This window comes from Poecile atricapillus, chromosome 3 (assembly GCF_030490865.1).
Source record: "Poecile atricapillus isolate bPoeAtr1 chromosome 3, bPoeAtr1.hap1, whole genome shotgun sequence".
Lineage (NCBI taxonomy): Eukaryota > Metazoa > Chordata > Aves > Passeriformes > Paridae > Poecile > Poecile atricapillus.
In genome coordinates, this window is record NC_081251.1 from 23,929,744 (window position 1) to 23,956,315 (window position 26,572).

General features: G+C 40.6%; 1 protein-coding gene across 14 annotated transcripts; it reads right to left on the reverse strand.

Annotated features, from left to right (window-relative positions):
- Positions 1-398: 398 nt before the first annotated feature.
- Positions 399-26,567, reverse strand: CILK1 (ciliogenesis associated kinase 1). Of its 14 annotated transcripts, none has more exons than XM_058834624.1 (15): positions 26,430-26,567; positions 26,048-26,146; positions 20,256-20,438; positions 18,317-18,371; positions 16,709-16,830; positions 16,176-16,255; positions 13,633-13,765; positions 13,025-13,196; positions 12,313-12,480; positions 9,741-10,037; positions 8,479-8,666; positions 7,792-7,946; positions 6,329-6,460; positions 4,484-4,597; positions 399-4,023 (listed from the first exon to the last, which is right to left on the reverse strand). In XM_058834624.1, exons 3-15 carry the CDS (start codon positions 20,354-20,356, stop codon positions 3,869-3,871), a joined length of 1,872 nt encoding a protein of 623 aa, XP_058690607.1. In that variant the 5' UTR covers positions 20,357-20,438; positions 26,048-26,146; positions 26,430-26,567; the 3' UTR covers positions 399-3,868. The 14 variants fall into 14 exon arrangements, 13 of the variants coding, with proteins under 13 accessions (XP_058690607.1, XP_058690613.1, XP_058690600.1 ...); XM_058834630.1 differs by having other exon boundaries at positions 9,741-10,013; positions 20,256-20,517; XM_058834617.1 differs by having other exon boundaries at positions 20,256-20,517.
- Positions 26,568-26,572: the final 5 nt, after the last annotated feature.

A 26,572-nucleotide genomic window follows, 5' to 3' on the forward strand; every position in this document is an offset into this window, starting at 1 on the left:
AGGCTAAAGAGGTGACACAAGACACTGAGAATAATTTTTAATAGAATAGGAACAGAACAAAATAGAATATTTTCCCTTGGAAGGGACCCACAACAATCTAGTTCAGCTGCCTGTCTTTCTGAAGTGTTACGCATATTATTATTCAGTATTGCAGGTAGTTTCAGAGGAGCTGACATCCAAGCAATCAGTTTTACAGGGAGCTCACAGTATATTGCAGAAATTACAAGCTTATACTCAAACCATATGGCCAGTGAACATGCAGTGCCCCTCCAAAGTGGCTGATTAAAAAAACCTGAATAAACTGAATAACCCAACTAAAAAAAACCCAGTCAAACAAAAGGCTAACTAAAGTGTTTTCATTAAAAACTGAATAAAAGAGCAAGTCAGTCAGACAGTACTTCTTTAAGGATAACTTTATTCTGGGTAGGACATTTGACACAGAAAGAATGAAACAGCATTTAGAATGTTTCTGAACAAAAATACTGAATAAACAAGAACCATTATTTCTCCCCATCTCTGACAACTCCACCCCCTCCTTCCATACTAAGTTCTAAAATGTTCTTTCAGTACATGTTTTCCCCCTCACATTACAGAACATCCTGCTCATATCAACAGCCATATCAGACACAGGAACACCATGGGAGGGGGTTTTCTGGCTTTTTTTTTTTTTCCTTGCTAACATCATGGCACTTACACACTACATTTTGGAAAATCTGGATTACAAGGGTAATGACTCCACTGTCAGACTCCTTTATTATTACATGTTATGCCTAAGCCCAAGAAAATGTAAACAGTACAATTCTAAAAACATTTTCCACAAAGACGCTGCTAAATATTAAAGCACAAAGTAGTAGGTTAAATATCAAAAATTCTCAGATATGCTGCTTTTCCAGATTTCAATATATAAAGACCTCCATATTTTCCATACCTGTATTGCACAGAGACAGCACAGTAAAATACATAAACTCAGCTCTGTCCTGCTTAAAATGAACTTTTCCATCGTAAGTAAGAATTTGCTTGAGTAAAGGCTACAGCCGTAACATACAGCTGATTTTCTGTCTCACTAAGTTAAAACTAGCTGTGATTCTGAATGTCCAGATTATCAGCTTTTTTCCCCAAAATATAAGGCTTTAAACTTAGGAAAGAAGGAGATACAAAGAAAAGAAAAGTAGAAATACAATTTATTTATCTAATCTTTTCACTGAACTGACTAAAGCCTGAATACTATAGTGAAAAGAATCACTGATGCCCTGATAAAGGTTCAGAGATTACAGGCCAGGTTCAGATTTATCCTGTGTTACTTGAATCTCACAGAGTTGTCCCCCTTCTTAGTGGAGAGACTCGGGTATCTCCAGAATGTTAGTATGTTCTCAAATGAGACAGATTTCTTTTGATATGATTCTCACTCCCCAGGGGTGAGTCACCTCACAACAAAGGAGCTCATCCTTAGGTATGATGAATCCAAGCCTCAGCTGCCTGTTCTCATGATTTGTCTCCTTCCACTTGTAGGAACTAAGTGTACAGACCAGACTACTTAAATAGCCTACTTAGGTCTAGGGATACTGGGATAGGTATCATTGTTCATTCTTGAGACAAATTACCTGGTGATAAAATAAATTAAATTATATGTAGACATAAATATGGGTATTTATTTCCACCAAGAGAAACAACTATCTTTCCAGTTCTAACACAAATATACATATTTCCCTTTCCACTTACCCACAGACACCCACCAGTGTGCACTTCAGAAATGGCTGTTTTACTTTACTGCTAAGCATTGGCATCACTGCTGTGGAAGCAGTTAGGTATGGTTTGGAGATAGTACTTGCTATGCCCAGACAAAGAGCAGCAGGACACAGAAGATGTCTTTGGCATGTGTAAGTCTTACATGCACACTTTGTTCCCTCTTTGTCTTGTACTGTCTCACTGTGGCCTGAGCCCATAAAAGCAAACAGTGACCAGTGCTCCCCGTGGTTCCCCCTGTAGCACTGAGCCAGCAGCCTACCCTAGGGTACAGTTTCTTCAAAATCCCACATGTTCACCATGGGAAGCACCTAAAAGGTCAGAATTGGTTCTCAGTCTCAAGACCACAGCATCTGCCCCTTGTGTGTGCTGGCAGATCCCATGCAGAGGATCTTGCGGACACACAGCCATTCAGTTCCTGTGAAACAACTGGAAGCTGAGAACTGCTTGATCTCTTTAGGCTGGATTTAAATCTCTTAAATAAACAATCTTCCTTAGCTGATCACACAATGAGCTCAGGAAGATGAGCATTTCTGCACCCTTCTGCGGGGAGATCCATTTTTTTCAGCACACTTCAGCTTTGGCAGCACCACTCCAGAACACAGCTATGGAGGTGTTCTCCCACAGCACTGAAGAGTTTTACCTTTCTTCTGTACAAGGAGGTGCAGGAACAGACAAATGCTGGCTGTGATCTAAAAGCATCTTCTGCTGATGGCTGGACTCTGGCACTCCTTTCCAGAGCAGAACTAAACCAGATTATTATGGGGCTACTTTCTTTTCTCTAGAAGTTGATATAAATCATACTCTCATAAACAGAGTTAAACTGCTCTTCAAAGAACTGTATCAATTCCAGTGAAATCTACTACAATTTTACAACTTTTTCTAACAGGACCATGTAAGATCCCATTTTTTCCTGTAGAGCCTCTGAGCCTGATTTATGGAAGCTGACATATTCTTCACATTGTAAATGAAGATGTACTGAATGAAGAAGAACTGAGTATAAATATAAGTAAGTTAGACTGAGTAATTTCCTCCAGGTTGTCTTGGTTTTTTTGGATTTTCTTCCCTTAAGTGATTTAAAACAGCAGGCATTTAAAACAGTTGTGAAAAGTAAGTCGGCTGCATAGATCTTGTTTCCTTAAACTATATTGCTGGCACATCATTAATATTTTGTTACTCTGAAACCAGTTTTATTAATTTTATTGATTTATTAATTGTTAATATGGTCTTTAATATGTCTTCAGAACTAACAATCGCAACAATAGAAAAAGAAGAAATAGAATCTGCTTTTTCTCCTTAGAAATCATTAGACCATTTACATTAATTTAACAGAGGTAGGTCCACATTCTATTACATAGTGAACAATGCCAAAGAACAACTTTTGAGCAGGAAAAAGGAACACTGTGTCAGAAAACAGATGTACAGAAGAGAATTTACCCCTCAACAAACAAGAGTCCTCAGATTTGGTAAATTTGAATAGCAGTCCAACAAAAATCCTTTTAAAGGCAAAAATAAATAAAAAAAAAAAAAGGTGTCTCCCACTATCTTTCAGCAGTTTCTCAGTGACTGCAAAGGAGGGTTTAAGACTGTTAAGTCACTCACTCCTCTGATGTCAGCACAAAACTATGAGCATAGGACAACAGAAGTGTGGCACTGAGACATGGCATCACTTGAAATTACACAGCCTCAATTAGTACATATACTTCAGAAAATGTTTAATGAATGCCCCATCCTCAGTACTTCTCCTTTCACTGCAATATTGCACCATGGGTTTTTTTATCCACGTGTATAAAAAAGTTGAATCTAATAAAAAAAATTAATTTCTTTAAAAGTTCCTTACAAAAATTTGCTGTATAAAAATGCCAAATCCCCTAAGCCTTATATACAAAATGTATCACTTGCATGAAAATAACTGGACCCAAGTATATAACAAAACATTTTCATACAAAAAGGTACAAGATTGCATTCAGATTAATGCAAATAAGTAAAAAAACCCCTTCAAAACGTCTCGTTCATGGAAGATCTACTCCCTTTAAATGTACAGGTATATAAACCACTATGAAATGGTCTCACATTGGCCACCATTTCCTGGGAAGCAGGCACTGGTCAGAGGGTATTTCCCAGGTCACCGGTGAGCGCCGTACTTCGCAGACCAGTCAACGCGCCCGTGGATCGGCTCCGCTGCCGGTGGCAGAGGCATTAACCTCGGCGAGCTTTTGCTGGGTGAACTGAATGATGGCCATCCAAGTAGGGGTCTGACTGATGTCAGAGATGCAAAATCTAAAGGACAAAAAAATTCTGTAATATAAGGGTTTAGTGAGAGCTGTCCATACTGAACAACTGCGTGCAGGTCCAGACCCTTACTTCTTCAGGAAATAAGTCTCCGTTTTTAACAAAGTTTGCTGATGTGAAACAATAGTGGATCCAATCCCTAAAACTTTAGCAGACAAGGAGTATTTATATCACTGATCTGACAAGTGTGAATTCTGTTTCAGCTCTAAGACCAACCTCTAGGTTCCACTGAAATAAGCTGCAGATAAACTCACATATTTAATAAACAAAAGTAAAAACAAACCAAATCCTTCTCCATATGAAGTTCTGCAAGGTTACAAACAATATTTCCAGTCAGTCATATACTGACAAATAAAATAAAGCAAAGATAAGTAGTTCAGTGCTGCATACATACAGCATTACCAGAGTACTGACCAAAGCACCAAGAGAACTTCAGTACTGGACTTACCAGAAGATGGATCCACAACTGGTGCTAACTGAACCCTCTGCCCAGCAGAACCTACTTCCTTCTTCAGAAATGAAGGGACATAAGCACTTGTTAGACCACTTGATCCTATGGGCCCTGAAAGAAATGGCAGGAACACCTGAACACAATGGATCTCCCACACTGTCAACAGGTGACAAAGATGTGCCCTGAGGGATCATGTTCAAGACGAAGCCTGATCATGGACTGATCAAAACAAGAACTTAATTGAAGACATTTGAAATCCACAGCTACTATATATATACCTGTATTCAGGAGACTGTCAGCATCAGACTGCATTAGAGATGAATGGAGAACAGGTACAAAGAGTACCTGTCAGGGAGAATGGCAATTCTCCCTGACAGCTCAGCTTCTTCAAGGTTTCCCAAAGGTTCCAAAATTTAGCATTTCAGCTGAAATGATCTTGCTTGACTTTCAGCAACTATGTACTAAGAATATACTGACTCTTGGTCTCTATATAGTGAGTCTGGAGCTTTGGTGTTACAAAGCTCTTAGTGAAACCTGTGAGAGCACAATTTAAAAATGTGGTACAGATTCACATTTCAAATTTTAAAAGCCAGATATAAAACTTGTCCCTAAGAGGAGCAGCAACAGATTTAACTGATCCGCAGGATAAGCCATAGAAATGGAACAAAACAGTCTACAGTTACAGCACAGAGGGACACTAAACAAGGTATCCTGCACAAAGCAGAGCCATCACACATGTGCCTATGCTGTAGTAGAGCAGTGGCAAAGCCTGTTGTGGGAAATGACGGTAATAAATAAAAAAGAGAAAAATCTAATGAAATCCTATGCTGCTACAAAAAAAGCAAAAACTTGTAAAAGAGCCAGGAGGGAGACGTGCTACGTATATAAAGGTTCTCATGTAGTTTAGCTATTCACAGTGTCCTCCCATCTTGAATCTTTAAAGAACATTAATTCTTTAAAGAAGAATTAATTTTCTGATTAAATTACATGCAAAACTTTAAGTTGTTGTTTTTTGGGTTTTTTTAACCTGATTTTCTAGAGGCCCAGAATGTTTCTTTGGGCAAGATTCAACACAAACTTTGGCAATAAAACACTTTCAAAACGACATATGCAAAAGAAGTATGGCTCTACAGAACTGTATTACATGAAAACCTGAAGCCACAGTTTAGACAGGAAATATGTAGATACAATCTAAGAACATCAATGTGTTATTAACATATTCTATCTGATCTACAAATTAATTACTTCAACTTAAACAACAGTGATTAAATACCTGAAATACCAACTGCCAAAAAAAACTGAAGAAGAAAAGTTGAATAGTTTTGCTTTTTGTCTGAATTTTTAAAACTAAAATTACTCCATTATTTTAAACATCAATTGAAAGACATAATAGATTTTCTTTGTTTAATTTGTGTAATGATAGTGGCGTGTATGGCTAGTTCAATTTATACCAGAAATAATGTAATTATTTCTCCTGTAATGACAGTCATTTATGCACCAAGTGGACTAAAATAATTTGGAAACCAGAAAACATGACTTAAAGAAACTGAAGAGGGAAACTGAAAGCAAGATGAAGTATTTCAGATAGAACAGACCTAAGCTGTCCAGCCTTCTATGCACGGGGTACTTCAGACTTGTGATGATTCATCAGAAGAAAGTACTATGCTTCAGTTTAAGGCAGTCTCCCTGGGAAGAGTGCTCATTTTAACATAATGGAAAGACTGGGTTAGCAGGTATCTTTGGAGCTGACAACATTTTAGAAATGGATGACTCCAAAATACACTGGTAGGGAATTGCACAGACATCACTTATCATTTCCCAGTCTTAAGCACACCTTCTTACCTGAATTCATCCTGCTGGTAGTACTTCCTCCCAAACCAGAAGTTTTCCCAGACAAACCAGGACTGGGCCAGTGATTAGATGGAACAGGCTCTTTGTTTGAAGTGGAGACTATGTTGTTCCTGGTGCTTATTCCTATATTGCAAAAATGCAAAGATTACTTCACTAAAATCCCTGTTGCCACACAGGCCTGCATTCATTCCACCTGATGCACAATCTTAGAGCAGAAGTCTTGTTCAACTAAACTTAACCAAAACCTCTCTCTTAGTGACTCTCTCAGTCATTCTCCATCCTCTCATAATACAGGAATGCTATAACTAGCCACAGGCCCTAATCCTGCAAACATTACAATGTAAGTAGTTCCACTATCATAAATGGCTGCTTATATCACAGGACAGAGTCCTTACATCAAGGCCACAAATATTCTCATGTCACAGAAAGTGAACCTTGCTATGTACGTGAAGGCTGTTCTTATAAAAGCCTAACAGTGACAAGATAACCTGAGAGGCAATAATGGTAATTCCATTGCTCATAGTACTGTACTCTGGTGTCTCTACTGAAACCTCCGATTATGAAGTTTGCACTACAGTTCAGATGACACCTATTACTTGTATTTAAGCAGGGTACCTAACATTCAAGGATGCACTCTCAAGTTATGATATGGCTAAAGCAGTCTTGGGATCAATGTGTTCTACAATCTCTAGTAAAACAAGTTTTAGCTACCAAAACTCTATCTAAGTGAGACAATTTGAAAGTCAATTGTTTCAAGAAAAAAGACTGAGTTTGCTGTCACAATACCTTCTAGTTTACTTAATTTTGAAGAAATAGGTACTACAAGTGAATAAATAGCTAACACTACCTTTATGAATAGAAATTATGAGAAAGAATACATTTATACTCAACTAATTTTAAATACGGGCAGACATACTGTCTGCCTCCTGTACTTCATCCTGCCCCAGCACTGGTGTCAGTATAGCAGAGGTTATCATGAAGACAGGCATGTAATTCTCTATAGAGACATGGATCTGCATTTTACTTAACTCCAAACTACAGCAAAGCATATTCACACTACTAGTTTGCCTGTAGTTCATGGTATTATATGCTCATAAGGTAAACACATGGCACTTTCTCTTCCACTCTAGAAGACCAGTCTTACACTTTTTAGGGAGACAGGGAATAGTCTGGCACATATACAGACATTTTCTAATGCACTTCCAAGTAAAAGAGTATCCATCAGGAGGAAGAAGTACCAACAGTCCTTTCCCCTTGTTTGTAAGCAGTACTTCTCAGTTGCTAGACTACTACAATGTAGTTTTTGTCATGGCCATCTACAGTAGGAAAGCTCTTTCTGTCCTCATGTTCTTTGAACAGTAGCCCCCCTCCACAAGTTCAAAGACTAAGAGCTAATGTACCACTGACTATTTCATACTGTTGGAATTGCAGGAAGGAAAGCATTTTTTACTGACCAGGTCGATACCTAGAATGGTTTAAGTAGTGTTGCTTTGCTGCAGAAACTCGCAATGTGGGAGTGTCTTGCCGCAAAAAGGTCGCATGGGAAGTTCGTGCACTGCTGCCAGAGCCTACAGCATCCAAAGGCTTCAGGTCCAAAATGCTTTCAAATCTGTAACTCAAAAATTGGTACATGTAGTCCAACTCTTATAGCATACGTTTATGCACAGCTGACTTTCTCAACTCCACCCCACCTCTAGGAATAATTTTCTTATTGTGTTTGCTACACCATGAACACACAGACAACAGGGAATATTACCAACCCGAAGTCATACAAGTGCCCCTGAAAATCAGATTTGTGCTTCTAGTTCCCTTATATATTGCTTTTCAAGTTTTTGTAAATCAGTAAGTTTCTCTCTTCTCTGTACCATCCATGGAAACTTCAGCTAGGGCTTATCCAAAACAGTTTATATGCACGGAATATGTCAAAATGGTCCACATGTAAAATTGAAAGTATATATTCAAAAATTAACTCGGAGAGACTTAAGACAGTTATAATTTTCAGTGGGGGAAAAAAAAGAACACAAAATTGTATATATATACATTTCCAAATACAAAGAAAGCATGAGGAGCAACATTACTAAGACAGAGGAAAAGACCAAAGAAACAGACCAAATAGCATATACACGTAACAAACCCCTTACCTACACAGAGTTTCATCATTCTGCCTCTTATTTTTCAAGTCCATTCTCATGATAGAAGAGCTGAAATCAAGGTCTTCCAAGTCATCCCAGTCTTCAGAACTCTTTACTGTCCTAGGAAGATGTCCCCATCTTCGCCTAGGTTTTGGTTTAAGTTCACCATTTATATTCTCAGACCCAGGAGATGTTTTCTATTATAAAGATCGAAAAGAACAAACCTACATGCTTAGACCACAAACTAGGTGACAGGAAGAAAGAATAATTTTTTTTTCCCTCAATCTCCAAGAGTAATAGTGGTCGTAGAGCTGTAACAACACAATCTTCTTCCATTAAACATGCTAAGGTTACAATCTGTAGCCTGCTGACATTATTATATATCTTCTACATTTTGTCTTGCAATAAAGCATCTTGAACTGACAGAGAAAAAGAAATTTCTAGGGTCTCAATTCCAATTCTATTCATGCTTCAGTATGCACCTCCCAAACCATTACCTTATACTAAATTTTTACTTCTAGACCCATGTTGGGAGTATAAAACTGCATGAACGCTTATGTTTCCACAAGCCTGTGTCTAGACATTTAATTTTTTTTTTTCTCTTTCAAGACAGCACAGGTAAAAATCTGTGTCTCTTCAATCATTCAGGCCCAGCAGTGCATTTTGACTTTGTGTGACAGTGGTCAGTACAGACCCTGCTTATGACTGACCCTGTAGCAGCAGCATTTGCATTGTCTGCTCTCATCATCTATTTTATGAATCCTCATTAGTAGACAGAAAGGGTACATTCTCATGCTGCAGGAAGAATCTGTTGGATTCCATTTCCAGCATGGAAAACCAAAGGGACTATTATTCCCAGTCAATAAATTGGATGCCTTAAATGGATGAAGGCAATAGTCTCCTTTCCCTCATTTCAGTACTATTTAGCTTAATAATGGCATCAATCCCATTAATATTTTGAACACTGTACATCCTTTTTACTCATATGAAATTAGTGTCATCCTGTAAGTGGTGCTTTACAACAAAGGGAAGCATAAAATGGCTCTAAAATGAGAACTTCACTTGCTTGTTTTACAGCAACTGGATTTGTATTTCAGTAGAGGAATTTCCAGTTTCCAGCAGAAAGTTGGAACGCTGGAACCATTTTTTAGTTCCGCTCACTATCCTTTTAGTGAAGTACAATAACCTTGAAAGAGAACAAGAAAAAGAATCACAAGGAAAAAATCAGGCAGTATATCAGAAAGCTTATCTTATGCTACATGGACCTTTACCTGCTGAGGAACCTTATTGTGAATTGTAGGCAGAAGAAGCTGGTTAGATTTGTTCTCCTGTAAGTAGTCACTGTGCTCAGCCCCAGAGTTGTCTGTTTTGCATGCATACACCACGTGCTGAGAAGACTGGCTTTGCTGAAAAGGCCTTGATGGAATTCGGGCATGAGGTTTCGGAGGGGGCTGTGCTGGAGGGACAGGCTTAATATGCAGAGATGATTTATTATGCAGTTCCTTTTGTTTTCCCAGTTCCTGAATGCCCAGGGCATGCCCAACCTGGAAGTATGAGTATCGAAGTGCCTAAGAAGTAATAAAGATGTTAGGCTTAGAAAACCTAAATTTTTAATTTACCCCAGTCCTATGTGTCAGTACAAATTTAATTTCCTTTTTTTTCTAGGGTAGGAAACAGCAGAAGACCTGTCTTTCAACACTAGATTCTAGTGAGCACAATCCACTTCAAAAAAATGTTGCAAAAGCAGAGAAGTTTCAAGAGATCATATCGTCTGTGGACTAGTACAGAAGGAAAGGTTCTGCAGATTAAGATAGTTAACCAGGTATATGGCATCTAAAGACATGTTTCATTACATGCTGTCTCTTCATGTGTGCATGTGCAAACACATTCCCCCTCATCATTACAGATTCAGCCAGCAAAACTCAATGACCCCAACAGACATCCCATCTCTTCCATTCTCCATTTCTGAGACAATTTGAATTAAGTGAAAGAAATACGGCTCTTATGGAAATTAACCTCTACCTTTTCTGACAAGTTAGTAAAGTTAGTTAGTAAAAGTACTTTTATCCCACCTTACAAGTAATTAGGAAGTTGTCAGTAAAGGCAATTAATCTATCTTGATGTTTCAGACATACTCCCTTTCCCAAAGACTTCTTACTGCAAAAAGCTTCTAAAAGTTCAGATTCCTCACTCTATTTCTCCTTTACTGTAAAACATTTGTTAATGCTCTTAACACCATTACAGTCTGTTTTTTTTTGTTCTTCATTACCTTTAAGAGTTCTTAATTTATTTCATTTTTAAACTATTTTAATTACATTTCAAGCTTTTTATTGCAATTTGTACTGAAGGTCTAATTAAATCACAAAGGTTAAGCTATGGCCCTTGAAGTCAAGTGTCAGATTTGAACCCAGAAACACATCTGTTTTCCAAAAGGTGCCCTGCTCATTGTATTAGCTGAGTACTACCCAAAACCAGCAGCCACCACCACCTGTGTGCAATACTGATGACTTGGGCAATGCTTATGTACAGAACATATCTGCAATGCACTTGAACGGAGGCTGCCCTGCAAAAGCAAGCCTTATCCAGGCAACACTAGGCTGGAGGAACAGAGAGCAAGGTGGACTAACAGCTGGCTGAAAGGCCAGGCCCAAAGGGTGACAATCAGTGGAACAAAGTCTTGGTTGGAGGCCAGGAAGTATCTGTTCTCCCCAGAGGTCAATATTGAGGCAAATACTGTTCCAACACCTTCATTAATGATGTCGCTGGTGGTGCAGAGTGCACCCTCTTCGAGTTTGCTGATGTGACAAGCAGAAGGAGGGGGTGACACGCTAGCTAGTTGTGCTGCCACCCTGTGGGACTTCGGCAGGCTGGTGAAATGGGCTGACAGGAACCTCATCAAGTTAACAAGGACAAATAAAAAGTCCTGGGAAGGAATAACCACGTGCACCAGTGCATGCTGGGGTCAATTACCTGGAAAGCAGCTTTGCAGGAAAGGACCTGGTAGACACCAAGTTGAACATGGAAGGGCTACCAAATACACCCTTGCTGCAAATAAGACTAACTCCTGGGCTGCCTGAACAGGACTGTTGCCAGCAGGTCAAGAGCAGTGGTTCTTCCCCTCTGTTCAGTACAGGTGAGGCCACGCCTGGACTGCTGTGTCCAGTTTTGGCCTCCCCAATAGAGGAGAGAGATGGACACAATGGAGAGAGTCCAGCAAAGGGCCACAAAGGTGATTAAGAGACTGGATCTCATGTATGAACAAAGACAGAATTGGGACTGTTCAGCCTGGAGAGAAGAAGGTTCTTGTTCTTATGAAAGTATGCAAAAAACCAGAAGGGAACATGCAAAGAAGATTGAGCAAGTCTCTCTTCAGGGGTGCCCAGTGACAACAGGAACAAACTGAAACACAGGAAGCTCCTTCTGAACACCAAGAAATACTTTTTTACCCTGAGAGTAACTGAGCACTGCCACAGGTTGCCTAGGGAGAGGTGGTTGAACCAGATTCCAGTCATTCTTTGGCCTACCACAATGAAAGAACAGCATCACAGCCTTCAGCCATTCATCCTACCTTCACTCTGCTGCTATTCAGTGACTGGATTACACTTAATTCAAGTGTATTTACATGCTGAAGTCACACCTTTGATCATTGAGCACATACCCCAAGCAGCTGATGTTTCATGCAAAAGATTGATTACTCTCTCTTAATTACCCTCCTTTGTCTGGCAAATTGTCCTGGGATTCTCTTCTCCCTTCTAAGAATTGCAGCCCTGAGCCACTGCTAAATGACTGTTCCTTGCAGTAAAAGAAAAAAATCACAAACAGAGAAAAAAACCGAAATCAAACCTGACTAGCTGTTGGCCGTTTTTTGGGGTCCCACTGCAGCATGTCTCTCATGAGCTGCACCGCTTCACTGCTAGCATTAGGTATGAGAGTTTTTAGGTTGTTAGGTACACACTGAGGCCAGCGAAAATTCATGGAAGCTGAAAGCTGGTAGCCTTCAGGCCAGTCGTTCTGGAAGAGTAAGATTTCCAAACACAAATAAAGTTCAGCTGTAAAGTATCAGTGCCTAAGCACATTAGTGCATTCTACCAGTAACAGACCATGTCCAGCTTACTCTGGTCTTACACTGAAAATTTCACTAAAAATCTTCACCTCAAACCTCCGGTGAGAGGTGAGTCTTGCTGTACATCTGACAGAGTCAACAGCACAGAGTCAGGAAATAGGAATCTTGCCAGGATCTCAATTTTTAGCCTCTTAAACCATAGGTTTATATGCAATATACAAGAGAAAATTTAAATTCCCACCTAATGAAATCACAGTCTAAGGATTTCATTTGCTGTGCAGGGGTCTATTTCTCCTCCTCTATGTGTCAGCCTTTATAGCATAATTACTGCACAGAAAATAAGTTTTATTTTAGTTTATTTTATCTGAGATCAATACCATAAATTAACAGTAATCAGGAACATTTATTATTTTTATGCTTACTGCTACCGTGCCGTTGTGTATTGTAGAACAGCTCCAGGATTACTGCAGTCTGGAGTATCACTTCAGTTACCTTTTTTGGTGTCCCTAAGACTTGGCAAATTTTGAATATCGTATCAATTTCACTGGCGCCTGGGAAGAGAGGCCTCAGCGTGTAAACTTCTGCCATTATGCAACCAACAGCCCAAATATCTATTGGAGAACTATAGCAGGTGGATCTCAGAAGTACTTCAGGAGCCCTGTACCTGTAGAAGAAAGACAGAAAAGGAAATCCCAACAATCAACACAATTCTAACATACATGAAATCACTCACCTCTTCATTCTTAGCTATTAAGAGCAAACTTTCTTCAAAAACCTCCTCTTGCCTCCAGTACACGGACCTTTTTTCTTTTTTTTTATTAAAACCACATAAGCTTCTATAAACTCTCTTACACCTTCCTGACACACAGCAATCCTAGTGTGTTCCCACCAGCCTTACCACACTCCCTCTCTGCTCCTGTGCTGTTATTCGTAAACTGTCTTGCACTAACTGAAGCTTTTCAAATTATACCAAGCTTAAATAAAAGTTTCATAACCCAGAGGCATTAAAAGTAGTATAACAATCAGCCCAGATTCAGTACAGTACTACTTTCAAGTGTTGATTACAAGTTCCTACTATGTAGGTGAGTACTAGCACTTACCATCTTGTGGATACATAATCAGTGTAAGGAGGTCGAGATCGGATTTCTCGGGCTAAGCCAAAATCTGCAATTTTCACAAGTTCTGGTCCCATGCAAAGCAGGTTTTCAGGTTTCAAGTCCCTGTGAAAGAACCCTGAAATTCAAACAAAATATTGATGTGGATTGCAATGTCACTCGCAACTGTATCCTTTATTTTCCAACTGGATTGTTTTGCTTTAGTTCTTAGCATTGAAACTGGAATAGCACCACACAGACATCAAAGTCTTATGAGATCAGCAGAGCTGATCAGTACAGTGTTTTTCATCTAAAATTGTGAAGAACAGTATACACAAATTGGCTATCTTGCAACAATTCAGAGTATTTATTCAAGACAGCTCTTTCAAGTGACACTTCTCTAACATAAAAAGAATTCCACCATTTTAATGCTAGTTTAATTCTAATTTGAAACTGTCCCAAGTAAGTTATCAATCAGTTACATAAAATTTTATTTTAAACAGAATATAAATGAAAATGAGGGGTTTTTTTGCACTTTGAACTTTTTTTTAAATCTGAGAACATAATCTGCAAGCATTCAGCTACTCAACACGATGTAAGAGGATCTCAGTGCATTTTTTTACTGCTCCCTGCATTCAGCAAAAACTGATCATGAATGAATGTTTGGCAAGAGCTCTTTCAATACAAAGGAGAGAGGAGGGTTGGAGTATCCTTGACTACCGTCTCTGAAATTTGCCTCCACCATTAGCCCGGAAATCTTGTCCTTATGCTTGTTTCTTGCAAGCTTCTGAACCAGCATTCCTAGATACAGCTCCTTCTGTCATACTTTACTAGAGCTCTCTGAGCTTCTTCTCAGGGACTCCAATATTACCAATATACTTTTTCCACAGCTTTGAATATGCTCTCACAGAAAATGGACTAAGCATTGACATAGGATGTGTCTACGTTGTCCAGTATAACTAGATTAGCTTTTTTGTTATTGTTAGATTAATGCGTAACAGCACTGAAGACATAGTGCTGTAGGTATCTACTAACCAGGAGACTGCATCCTTCCTAGGGATGTTGAATTGATATTCTGGTGCCAGCTTGAACTACTACTTCTTTGTGAAAGTCACCAGGTAAAGCAGTCAAGTCTGTTCTTAGCATTTAGTACAATCACTTCTGTATTTTGCTGCACAAACATGCACCAAGAGAATGCTTGTGAGGCAATTTATTTCACGACAAACTTGTAAAAAGAGCAATCTGTTGTGTACTCAAATATAAAAAGATGCTTAAAAGTTTGGATGGACAAAGAATGTAAGAAGTTTAGTTGACAAGCACTTCTATGCCACACAGGAGCAGAACAGAGAAATACAGAGAAGGAAAAAATATTCATGTGACTTTTTTCCAAAACACTTCCGAGAGAATCTTGGGACACTCATTCTTACACTGTGAGCCACAAATCATCACAACCATCCTGTTGGACTTGCCAAACATTTCCAGGTGCTCTTAACTACATTTGCAACATCTTGGCAGAAATACAAGTCTAGTGTGGTAGCAGGTCAGTGAAAAAGACAGTTTTGACATAGAACTGTTCAGTCTTCACAGCTATAGTAAGTTAAATAGCAATAAAAGCTGTTTTGAAAGGCTGTGATCCATTTTACAATTTATTGAAAAAAGCTGGCTTAGATTTTTCCAAATCAATCATAATATTTTTCTGTTTTTACATATTATCTATGTCACTGAAACAGACTGGAATTCATAGTTAGGTTTCAGATGAGTATCCAAGCCCCATTAGAAGTGTGAATAAAATAATTAGCTGGAAAATATGTTGCAAAACACAATTAAACATGTTCTTCAAGTGAACTGTAATGGTGGTCCTTATATGCCTTTCACTTCCAGGACTTTGGCCACCGATGTCAGTTCTCTTCTGATAACCCAGAGAGCTGCCCAGCAACACACCCTACAGCGTATCTAGCAGACAGAATTGCACAGGTCAGCAAAAAACGGTGAGGAAGCTTTTGTCAAAACAAGGTGTCTGTTTTGAGATGTTTTTTATCAGTAAAGTGTGTCTTGTTACTACTGGCTGGTACATCAGCTTTAGCTTTTATCACTGTTGCAAATATTAGTTGGAAGCCCATCTAACGAAAGCTGCTTGTCACTCAAACTTCATTACTTTAAATGTATCTTATAAAGAATGTGTGTTTTATTCAAGTATCTGGCATGTACCTTGAGAAAAGAATAATTTCTTCTTTATTCTCAGTCTCAGAGGACCTTTAAATCTACCAAGAAATGTGTTCATTAACATCCAACAAGCTTGAGAGTGGCCAGCTGCCAGACTGAGAAAGTGGAAATCTGCAGAAAAGGAACTGAGCAAACCTCCAGAAAGAAAGATTAGGCAACTATAAAACACAGGTGTTTTCAGAAACCTGAATCTCTCATACAGAGCCATTCTTTTGATCATTCCTCCTACTAAAGTTAGTGAAGTAATTGCTTGTGTATTAATCAAAAAACTTACAAAACACTATCTGTCTCTAATTCAGGATGTTTATAGCTAAAACGTAACTTACCATGTTTATGAATAAATGCAAGCCCTTGCAGGATCTGATACATAATATTCCTAACTGTAGACTCAGGGAACAGTTTGTTTCTGTGGAATAAAAGGGAAGAAATAAATATTAATGGTTAAATTCATGCATTAGCTTATGCTATCCAATGAACCAAAAATAAAAGGTAGTAATGACAAATAAAACTTCTAGTTAGCTTTTCATATTTGCCTAATTTTTTTCCTAGCTACACAGGAAATCCTTATTTGTCCCTTGGCACAAAATTTACCATTAAAAGCCCACAGTTACTACATCTTAAAAGAACACCCTACTCCCCTACCACACTAATCTGGGACAAGACACTGGAAACTCACACTAGACTGGTTGGGATATGCTCAAAGGTGACAGTCACAGCTCCTACTGCAGCCTGCTGCTTTAATGATAGTGATCCAAGCCTAAACAAATGATCCAAAGCCTTTTGAACAGTATCAGAGGTGTTAAAAGCATATTACACAAGTAATTAATACATATCAGGAATGGGTGATGCTGTTACATACCTCTCTTTCATTAACTGATAAAGATTTTCCTTCATGTATTCAAACACAAAATACAGATGATCATTTTCCCTGATAACTTCTTTCAGCTTTACCACGTTGGCATGGTTTAATTTCTTCAAAGACTAGAAACAGAAAATACAAACAAGATTTTACAAAGGTCATAATATAGTGAAGAAAAAAAACCCAAACCAACTTATTTCACTGTTGCAGAAGGATTAACTTCAAAAACTCTTTGGTGTCTTAAATAATCAGACAGCTCTGAGAACAAAGACCGGATCTCCAAGTATTACCATATACATATACAGTCTATGCTGCAATTTAATGTGCTGGTCATTCAGAAGCCAGCTATCTGCTATCACTGTAAGCACCAAAACAATTGCATTTCTCTGTAAGAAACTTCCTAATGGCAGGATTCACACTCTTCCTGCACCTGCACTGGCAACAGTCAGGTTAGAGTCAAGACTAAAAACAACCCTGGAAAGTCTTCCTTAGTATTGTGGATTAACCTTTGTGGGCAGCTGAGCCCACAAGTGGGCCCAAGTGGGATGGGGAAAATAATCAGAAGGGCAGAAAGTGAGACAACTCATAGGCTGAGATACAGTAAAGTCAAGCATGCAAGCAAAGCAAAGTAAGGAATTCATTCACTGCTTCCCATGGGCAGGCAGGTGCTCAGCCACCTCCAGTACAGCAGGGCTCCATCACATATAATGGTTACTTGGGAATCATATGCCTTCACCCTGAACGTCTCCCACTTCCTCCTCTTTCCCTGAGCTTTTGTTGCTCAGCACAATGCCACATGGGATGTCCCTCTGGTCAGCTGTCCTGGCTGTGTCCCCTCCCAGCCTTTTGCCCACCTTCAGCCTACTCACTGACAAGGAAGCATGAAAAACAGAGAAGGCCTGAGGTTGTGAAAGCACGTCTCAACAGTAACTAAAACAGGCCTGTGTTGTCAAGACTGTTTTGGTCAGAAATCCAAAACACAGACCCATAGAAGTTCCTACAGAGAAAACTAAATCTACCCTAGCCAAAACCAGAAAACTTGGGTCTTCCTCCTCTTTTCTTTTTCAATTTTCAGTGTATTTGATGTCCATTTTTACATGGTACTGTAAGAAAAATTACCTAGGTTGTCTGCATGTTTTCAGTGCTGACTAAATTAAGGATGTCCCTAGAGCCTACTCCCAGTGTTTCATCAGCATCAGAATTTAATGCTAAATGTCTGTCCCCAAGCCAACTATAGAGACACAATTGCACATACAAAAGTTAATGCTGTGCAAAGGGCATATGTTCTCAAGCTCTGAAAAACCAACACCTATCAACTCCAGGTGTTGTGACAGGAAAGCTCTCACTCACACAGCCCTCAATGCAGGGAGGAATCAGCTCACTACAGCCAAATAATTTTTGTAAGAATACAGAATTTCAATAAGCATTTTTAAAAGACTACCAGCACTCCTTTCCAATGCAGAGTCAGGAAACAGAACTGTAATGTCATATGCTACAGCTCACTTTGGGAGTAGTGTTTTGACAGAAGAGTTGTAAAGAATTTGATGTTACCCCCAAATGTGACAGTAACAGTCTAATTTGAAGTCAACCATTAAACAAAACAAGTACCTTAACCTCTCGAAGGTTCATGCACTCCTCCCAGGAATAAAACTTTCTCTTCATTCTACAAAAGGGAGGAGAAAATAATGACTAAAGCATTGAAAACATAAGCTGTTCTCAGAACCAAAAGTCTCACTGCATCTTAACAATTTAATTCTTCTATCAAAATGTGAGATGTTAGCTCCTTCGCCAAAACACTTTACATCTCTAGACAAGGTATAGTGAAGTAGATTTATTAGAATACACACTCAAATGGAATTACAGTCAAATAATAATTACTATCACACAGGATTGCATCTTTCTTTATATGTATCTTGCTGAAAATAATTCAGAGCCTTCAACAAGCTCAGGCATGCTATTTTTCTTTCTGGTGTAACAATGTGGTGGGTCTCACTGTAAAAAGAACAAGGGTAGTTTTGACAGTTATGAACAACTCAGAGGAAGGTTTGGAAACAAATCAAATGAAGATCCAGTCACTTCACTGGGTTCAAATTTTTTCATATTCTCCTTGCCTCTCTTCTCTGTATTTTCTTTGTAATTTTAGTATCTTGCTGTATTTCCACATTTTCCTTTGTCCACTGCTCCCCATGTTTCTCCTTCCCTTGCAAGGTGCATCTATCATGGCAACTGCTTTTTGAATTCTACTTTCCCTTTCAAGCTTGTGAGCAACTCTGTTCTACCAGAAACTAATTGTGTGGCAGTTTTCTCCTAAGCTAGACAGTAACTCTGAACACAGTATTTGATTGTAATGTATGGTCCTGTGTGTTCATACGCATTTTGATTACCACTCAGTTCTCTGAGGTTATGCTTTAGGACCAAAAGGATGAAGGCTCACACATACACACATACAGAAGATCACAGATTAAAACTCACAAAAATACTCAACCATGCAGAGTCTGGATTTCAGAGGGAGTTAGGCACTCTCTTAAGATCCAAGTCTTTGCCTTTAACGATAATTCAGTATTACTTATTATTGTAGCAAGTTTCCGACTTGAAATCAGCTCTTAAAATTAGAGTAGTTTAAGAACCACAAGCCCTTCATGTCATGAAGGGGTCTGGATGGTTTTGTTTTGTTTTAAGCACTGTTTTTGCAGTTACAGTCTTGTGCACTCAGTTACCGGGCCACTTTTTTTTTTTAACAAAGGACTGGCATCAATACCTAAGCTAAGAGAATACTTTCGGCTCATTCTGATTTTTCTGAATTTTTCCCATATTACAAACTGAAAATTAAAGGTGCTTCTAGCAAGGTCTGATATAGGCAGAATACCCTCAGCACAAGGGATTTAGAAAGTTGATAAAGCCAGCTATTGACTGCTCATACAAAACAGCATTGTACTGAAAGCTCTTTTGACAAGTCTGTCCCTTGTCATGGTCATGGTCGGTATTTCAGGAAGATGCCTGCAATACTTTACAGCTGTCTCTTACCATAGCTAGGACAAATAAGCCATTTACAATCTAAGGTCACTGCTGAAGGAAAAGAGAAAATCAACTGAATTTCTCCAGGAATTTCAAGAAAATCTTAAGCTGAAAAGACCAACATATAATAGCATAAAAGACACAGATAATGGACAATGAGATCAGTTGTGTTGATTATCACTGCAGTATTAATATTCCATTAAAAATTAGACTACAAAATATATGTTCCACATAAGCAGCAGCAAAAGGGCTGTACATTTCAAAGCAGCATTGCAGAATACTCTAAATAATATATAAAACACACATTTGACTGCACATAGCAGCAGAGTGCTGTTACACAGTAAGCCTATATGTCTCACCCTCTTTATCTCCTGCTGAGATAAAGGAACTTTTTCACACTGCCGAAACACAACTCCATATTAAAAAGCTGCATGGAATGTGTAGTACTCAAACCAGCATGACCAAGTTGATGTGGACCTAGAAAGGAAAAACCTGGACTATGCATTATTAAGCAATCTATGAAAGCACTTACTTTTTAATGGCTATTAGCTCTCCAGATTCAATGCTTCTCCCTAGGAGAACAGAGCCGTAGGTCCCATCACCAAGCTGTCTGATAGTTTTGTACCTATTCATGATGAAGATACTTTAGCTGCAAGCACATTTCAGTCCTTGACGTTTCCTGTGTTTTTTCTCCTCCGAGTGTAACCAGTTCTTTCTGTGGCAGCATAAATATAGAGCACTCAGGACAGTGTGAACAGTTGCAGGAATCATGTTTTCAAGACTTAGCCTTTGGTCTGAAAGCACAGAACATAATCCATTTGATTTCTGTACCCATCTGAGATTGCTTGTTTGCAGATTCCATTCTCCTCCAAGAGAACAGTCCCTGTCAGCCATACACAAACACTTGTCTCGGTCTCTCAGCAGAAAGGGCCAGCCTGTATCTGGATGTGACTAGGTGTAATCCCCAAAGATACTCCTATGCTAAAGCTAAAGGTACCTTACATCAAGCTTGCAGACAGCCCTGATGGGAGACGCTATTGCCGAAGTCACAGGATAAAGTTTTCTGGCCTGAAGAAAACAGTCTGCTACCAGAAAAAAAATGAAGCTTTACAATACAATAGGAGGGGGGATCTATCCCAGCCAAATTTTTAGTCATGTAAGTCACCACCTTACAAGTCACACTGCCATCAGTTAAACCAATATCCTGCATTTCCATAAGGTCCTATGTGAAACAGCATAGCCATATGTATTCCTTTAAACAAAGTGTGCAGAGGAAGAATATTACATACACGTCAGGTAAGACCAAATGTATTTTACTACAGTAACCCTAAAAATGAATCAGTCTCTAGAATAGTAGCTACATGAGATTATCTATCTGATCGTTTGTTGTGACACTGCATGAACAAAAAAAATCATAGAATGGTTTGGATTAGAAGGCACCTTAAAAATAATCTAGTTCCAACTCCTGTGCTGTGGGCTGAGACACCTTCCAGTACCCAGGTTGCTCAAAGCCTGACCCAGTCTGGCCTTGAATTCTTCCAGGGATGGGGCATCCACAGAATCTCTGCTGGATAACAAAACAAAAAATTTCTTGTTTCTAGTTTAATGTAATTGTTGCTGGCATTTTCTCCACTACAGTTTAGAAAAAATATAATCTATTCTACGTAAACTAACCATACATTTGAAATAAAACAGAATTCCCCCGCAATGAAAATTTAGTCACAGCATTCTCTTATTCTTCATCTCCTAAAAAGACAACAATATTCATGGCTTTTGACTTTTGCCTTCTGTGACGTGTATTTTAACTACATTTTCACGATTTTTTTTTTGTAGCAACCTTACATCTTCATTATTTCACAAAGCCGTATTATAATTTTAGAAGTAATTGGATTGTGTTACTGGAACTCTGAACAGACATCAACACAGAGCCACAATCCTGTAGATGAATGATGTTGTAACCATCCTTTATTTTCCATCTTCTAAGCCTACTAGCCCTACTAATACTGATACAGGAGTAAAGACCAGGAAATCTGAAGTTAAAAGACCTTTTGACAATTTACCCATTGTGCAGCATGTCTCTAAATCTATCTCAGACACTGGGTAGTGTCTCAGACAGGCAGGAGGAACTGCCCTGTAGCAGTACCTGTTTCCTTCCACACACTCACTACTACGGAGAACCAGGACTGCGCACCTTTTATTAGAGACCTAATCCTACATTTTGTACTTATTACAAAGGAACACAAAGCCTGTCTGTCACAACAGCAGTTTGGAATACCAGTTCCTTTTTTGCTGGTTTTCAGGTTGTACACCTGAATAGCATAAAGCTATGCTCAGTGGTCTGCATCCAGGTTAAAAAGCTTTAACCTGCTTACTCCAACTGGTCAGTGACTGGACAGCAACTCAAAAGCCTTTATTCAGATTCTTGGCAACAACATTTCAAACAATGACATCTTAAATGTTCTTCTAGTCTTAAAATCTAGAATTTATTAATATCCAAACAATTTTATACAGTAATTTCAAATCAACACATATGGGACTAGTGGACTTTACTGCACATACTGCCCTGACGACAATGTTCTGAAACTGTGATCCTAATAGCTGTCATGTCTTACAATTCACACACTCCTATGCTGTCCTTGAATTACCATTTACATATCCCTTTCAGGGAACTATGAGTGAAGAGTGGAGCAGCACCCTTGCCTAATTTGATAACCACAGCGAAACTAAAGAAGTTTAACACTACTAGCAATAATCACAAATGTCTGGATAGATTGATTGTCTCATGACTCTTGAACAGATGAAGTGGTGAACCTAACTGCTTATTCCTTACTGAGGATACAAATTTAAGTCCCTTTGCTTTCCAGAGCCACCAATTTTCACAAAACTTGTATGAAATTATCTTTGTAATTCTAGCTCTGGTGTCAAATGTGACCAAAACAGACTAATTGAAATACTTTTGAGGAATAAAAGTGAGTAGAGAAAACAAACAAACAATCAAAAACCTGCAAACAACAACCCCCAAAAACAACACCCCCCACCAAATCCAAAACCAAACAAAATAACAAAACACAAAAACCCAACCCCCATCCAAATCAAACAAAACTCCTAAAAACAAACAAAAAACCCCCAAACCCAAACCAACCAACCCCCCAAAAACCACAACCCCCCCAAAAAAACCCAAAACAATAAAACCCCCAAAACAACACATACACACACACACAGACCTCAAAAAAACCTAACAATCCAACGAAACCAAAAATAACAGTAACAAAAACCCCAAACCAGTCAGAAACGTTAAAAAACATGTCACGATGCACAGAAGTTAACCCAGCTCCCACGGAAGCACAAATCCACCTTTATCAAAACCCGCTGACAAAATCTAAATCAAGCCTTCTCTGGTTAACTCAATCAGCACCGTTTCTTGTTGAACTTAATAGTGAGGTTGTTTTAAAAATCTGTTTTACTCGGCCTTCAGACTGTTTCGGCCAAGTCCCACTGAAATCAATGTAGAACATCAGTCTCCGACAAGCAGTCTGCAGAACTACATGTATCATCTAATCTAAAAGTACAATCTATACAAATTCACATCGTTAGAGGATGTAAATATAAACTGCAAAAATATCATTAAGTAAAAAGTGTGTTGATACTAAAGAGTAAAATGTAAACCCCTTTTTTTCACGATGTTGTAACACCGTGTTCAGACTCTACCTCACCTATACACTTTTTTCCCCACAAAAATCAAATAGTAAAACGCCTTTAACAGCAACCCTAATTCAATGTCTCAAGAGTATTTACTAAATTCAACTCAAACCTACTATTTCGCTTATGAACCCTTTAAATACGTCCTGTCTGAAGTACCGAAGCACGAAGAACTGAAAGCGAAACTGGCTGACTCTGCCACAGCTGAGAAACGCAGAAAGTAAACAAACAGCATGTGCCTTTTAAAACTTGTCCTGTGTTGTGGCAATTACTTGAAGGTATTACGAGCAGGAAGCAGTGAGGAAGGCGAGGTTCAAAGCCGTGGGTGCCCACGGGCTCGGTCCCTGCCGCGTTTGTTAGCCAGGGCTCCGGGGGTGCCCCATGAGCTGCACACCAACGCACGGACAGATGTGCGATGGCGGGTCGGCCGCTCAGGACAGGTCCCGGCTCCTGCCCGGCCTCCGCGCTGCGGCGGCGCCCGATCCCCAGCCTCGGCCCCTGTACACCCGAGTGTCCCCGCTCCCGTTCCTCGCTGTATGGGAACGCGGGTTCCTCGCTCTATGGGTCCCTGCGTGCCCCTGCCCATAGCCGGGGGGACTCACTGCGGACGTGTCTCCCCGCTCCGGCCCGCCCCGCGGACAGGCCCGGAATGGCGGCTCCGCGGCCCCGCCGCCCCGCGGAGCAGCTGCCGCCCAGAGCGGCCCCGCGCGGGCCTGCCTCGGCTCATGGCGCGGCCCCGGCCCCCGCCCGGCCCAGCCCCCCGTGCCCCCGGCCCGGCCCGGCCCGCCGGGGCTCCCCGCGGGGGGACAGCGCCCCACGACTGCGGCCGGGGAAGCCGCTCCGGGCCCCTCGCAGAGGGGGCGCTGAGCTGGGTTTTAGCGAGACAAAACCAAACCAAACCATCTCTGGACCACTTCTCTTATGAGAGACTGAGGGAGCTGTGCCTGTTCAGTCTGGAGAAGACTGGGGATGGATTTCGTTAATGCGTAGAAATATCTCAAAGGTGGGTGCCAAGAAGATGGTGCCAGACTCTTTTCAGTGGCACCCAGTGACAAGATGAGGAGCAATAGCCATAAACTTAAACACATGAGGTTCCATTAACTGTGTGGAAGAATTTCTTTACATTAAGGGTAGCAGAGCACTGTGACAGGCTGCCCAGGGAGGTCGTGAGGTCTCCCTCTCCGGAGACATTGAAAACCCACCCTGGAGGTGCTTCTGTGTAACCAGCTCTAGGTGACCCTGCCTTGGCAGGGGAGTCGGTCTAGATGACTTCCAGAAGTCCTTACCAACCCCTAACGGGTCTGTGACTCTGTGAAAACAAAACGCAGCCGAACAAACACAAACCCCACAATGATGATGGGCCTCTCTCCATCTCAGAGAGGAGTTTAAACAATAAAACTAGAACACAGAAATACCAAACTGTGAACAAATGGGAAGAATATTAATATTTAAAGTGCTGATAGAGGGGCATTTGCCTTCCTCACCCAAGTGCCAGCAATTCACCCTGGCTCTGACAGGGTCAACCTAAGATGTTACGGGAAGGGCAGAAAAAAGAAAACAAGGAACAAAAAGTTGTGCTAAAACAACTGATTATCAGGATTGTAATAGCAATTCAGGAAGTGTCAGCTTCTTTTTATACTTCATCCCTTAGGTTTTAAAAGTAAAGCATAGAGTTAATTCCCAGGGTTTGGAAAGACAGGATGAGCTGGTGCTGTAATGCAGGAGTACAGTGTAGGGCAAGACATTCATTTGCTAAAACAGATAAGGGGAAAAACAAAGCTCTGGGTGCCTCCCCCCACTCCATCTACTCCGAGGCTAATCTTTATATTTGCATGAATATATAATAAAGACTCAAATTCCCTCAGTGATTGATTCAATGATTCTCAGTGAAACTAGGAGGAGCAGTGTACACTTACATGAGATTTCTGCTTTAAGCCATCCATATTACATCCCACATGCATAATCACATATTAGCTCTCAGCCCAGCGACAGCCACAGGACGCTGTTTTTCTGTTGTTACACGCAAGGCTTCTTCATTCACAAAAGAATCATAGAATTATTTGGATTTAAAAATCATCTAGTTTCAACCCCTCTGCCATGGGCAGGGACACCTTTCACTACACCAGATTGCTCAGACCCCCACCCAAACTGGCCTTGAACACTGTCGAGGATGGGCAGATCCACAGCTTCTCTGGGTAACCTGTGCCAGTGCTCACCGCCCTCACAGTAAAGGATTTTTTACTAATATGGAACGTTTAATATCTACGAAGAGGCACACCCAGGTAGGAGAAAAGCAGCTTTTACTCCAACTGCGAACGAGAAGCTGCACTGATAATAACCAGTTGTAGCCATTGAGCACTCCATTGAAAACCTCAGGTGGTCACGCTGTGTCATCTCAACTGCTCACACAGCCCGCCAGCAGCACCCAGTCCGCCCTGCTCCCCACCACCTCCGGCTGCCCGGCCAGCGATCGGCGCCCGGCCTGTCGGGCAGCCCCCTTGCCTCTCTCCCCTCCACAGAGCAGCTTTAGTTAGCTGGACCTGAAACCCGCTGCCGATGCCGGCTCCCACAGCCCTTGCATTCCCATATCCTGCTCCCGCTGCCAGCGCCTGAGCGCTCACCTACCCCTCCGGAGAAGACACACGCCTCCTCATCCTCTTCCTGAAAACGCTCAGGGCAGTAGACACGCACAAAGGTTCACGGATCCATACACGTGGTTTTCTTCTGAAACAAAAAGACTGTGATACGCTTTAAAAAAATAGGCTTGATCCAACTTTAGAAAACCTGACGAGGCGTGTGCTGACAGCAGGTGATAACTGCGCTCACTGAACTGGATGGGCAAATGAGCAGGGCCATGCGATTCAATGGCCTCGGCACCGCTGTTATCTCCACACAGCCGCTGCACTGAGCGCTCTCCCGTTATCCCGTCGGCAATTCGCCTGTGCCAGGGTCCCGCTCTGACCGCAGTCACAGCGGAAACCGCGGTTCCGGGACATCGCCACTTTACCTCGGCTCCCGCCCCGGGATCGCGTCTGCCAGGATTCCCCCTCACGGAGACTACAGTTCCCGGCAGCCTTTGCTGTGCTGCCCTTCCCGTGGTGTACTGCCGCGGACTACGCTCCCCAGCAGGCCTTGCACCGCGCTGCCGCG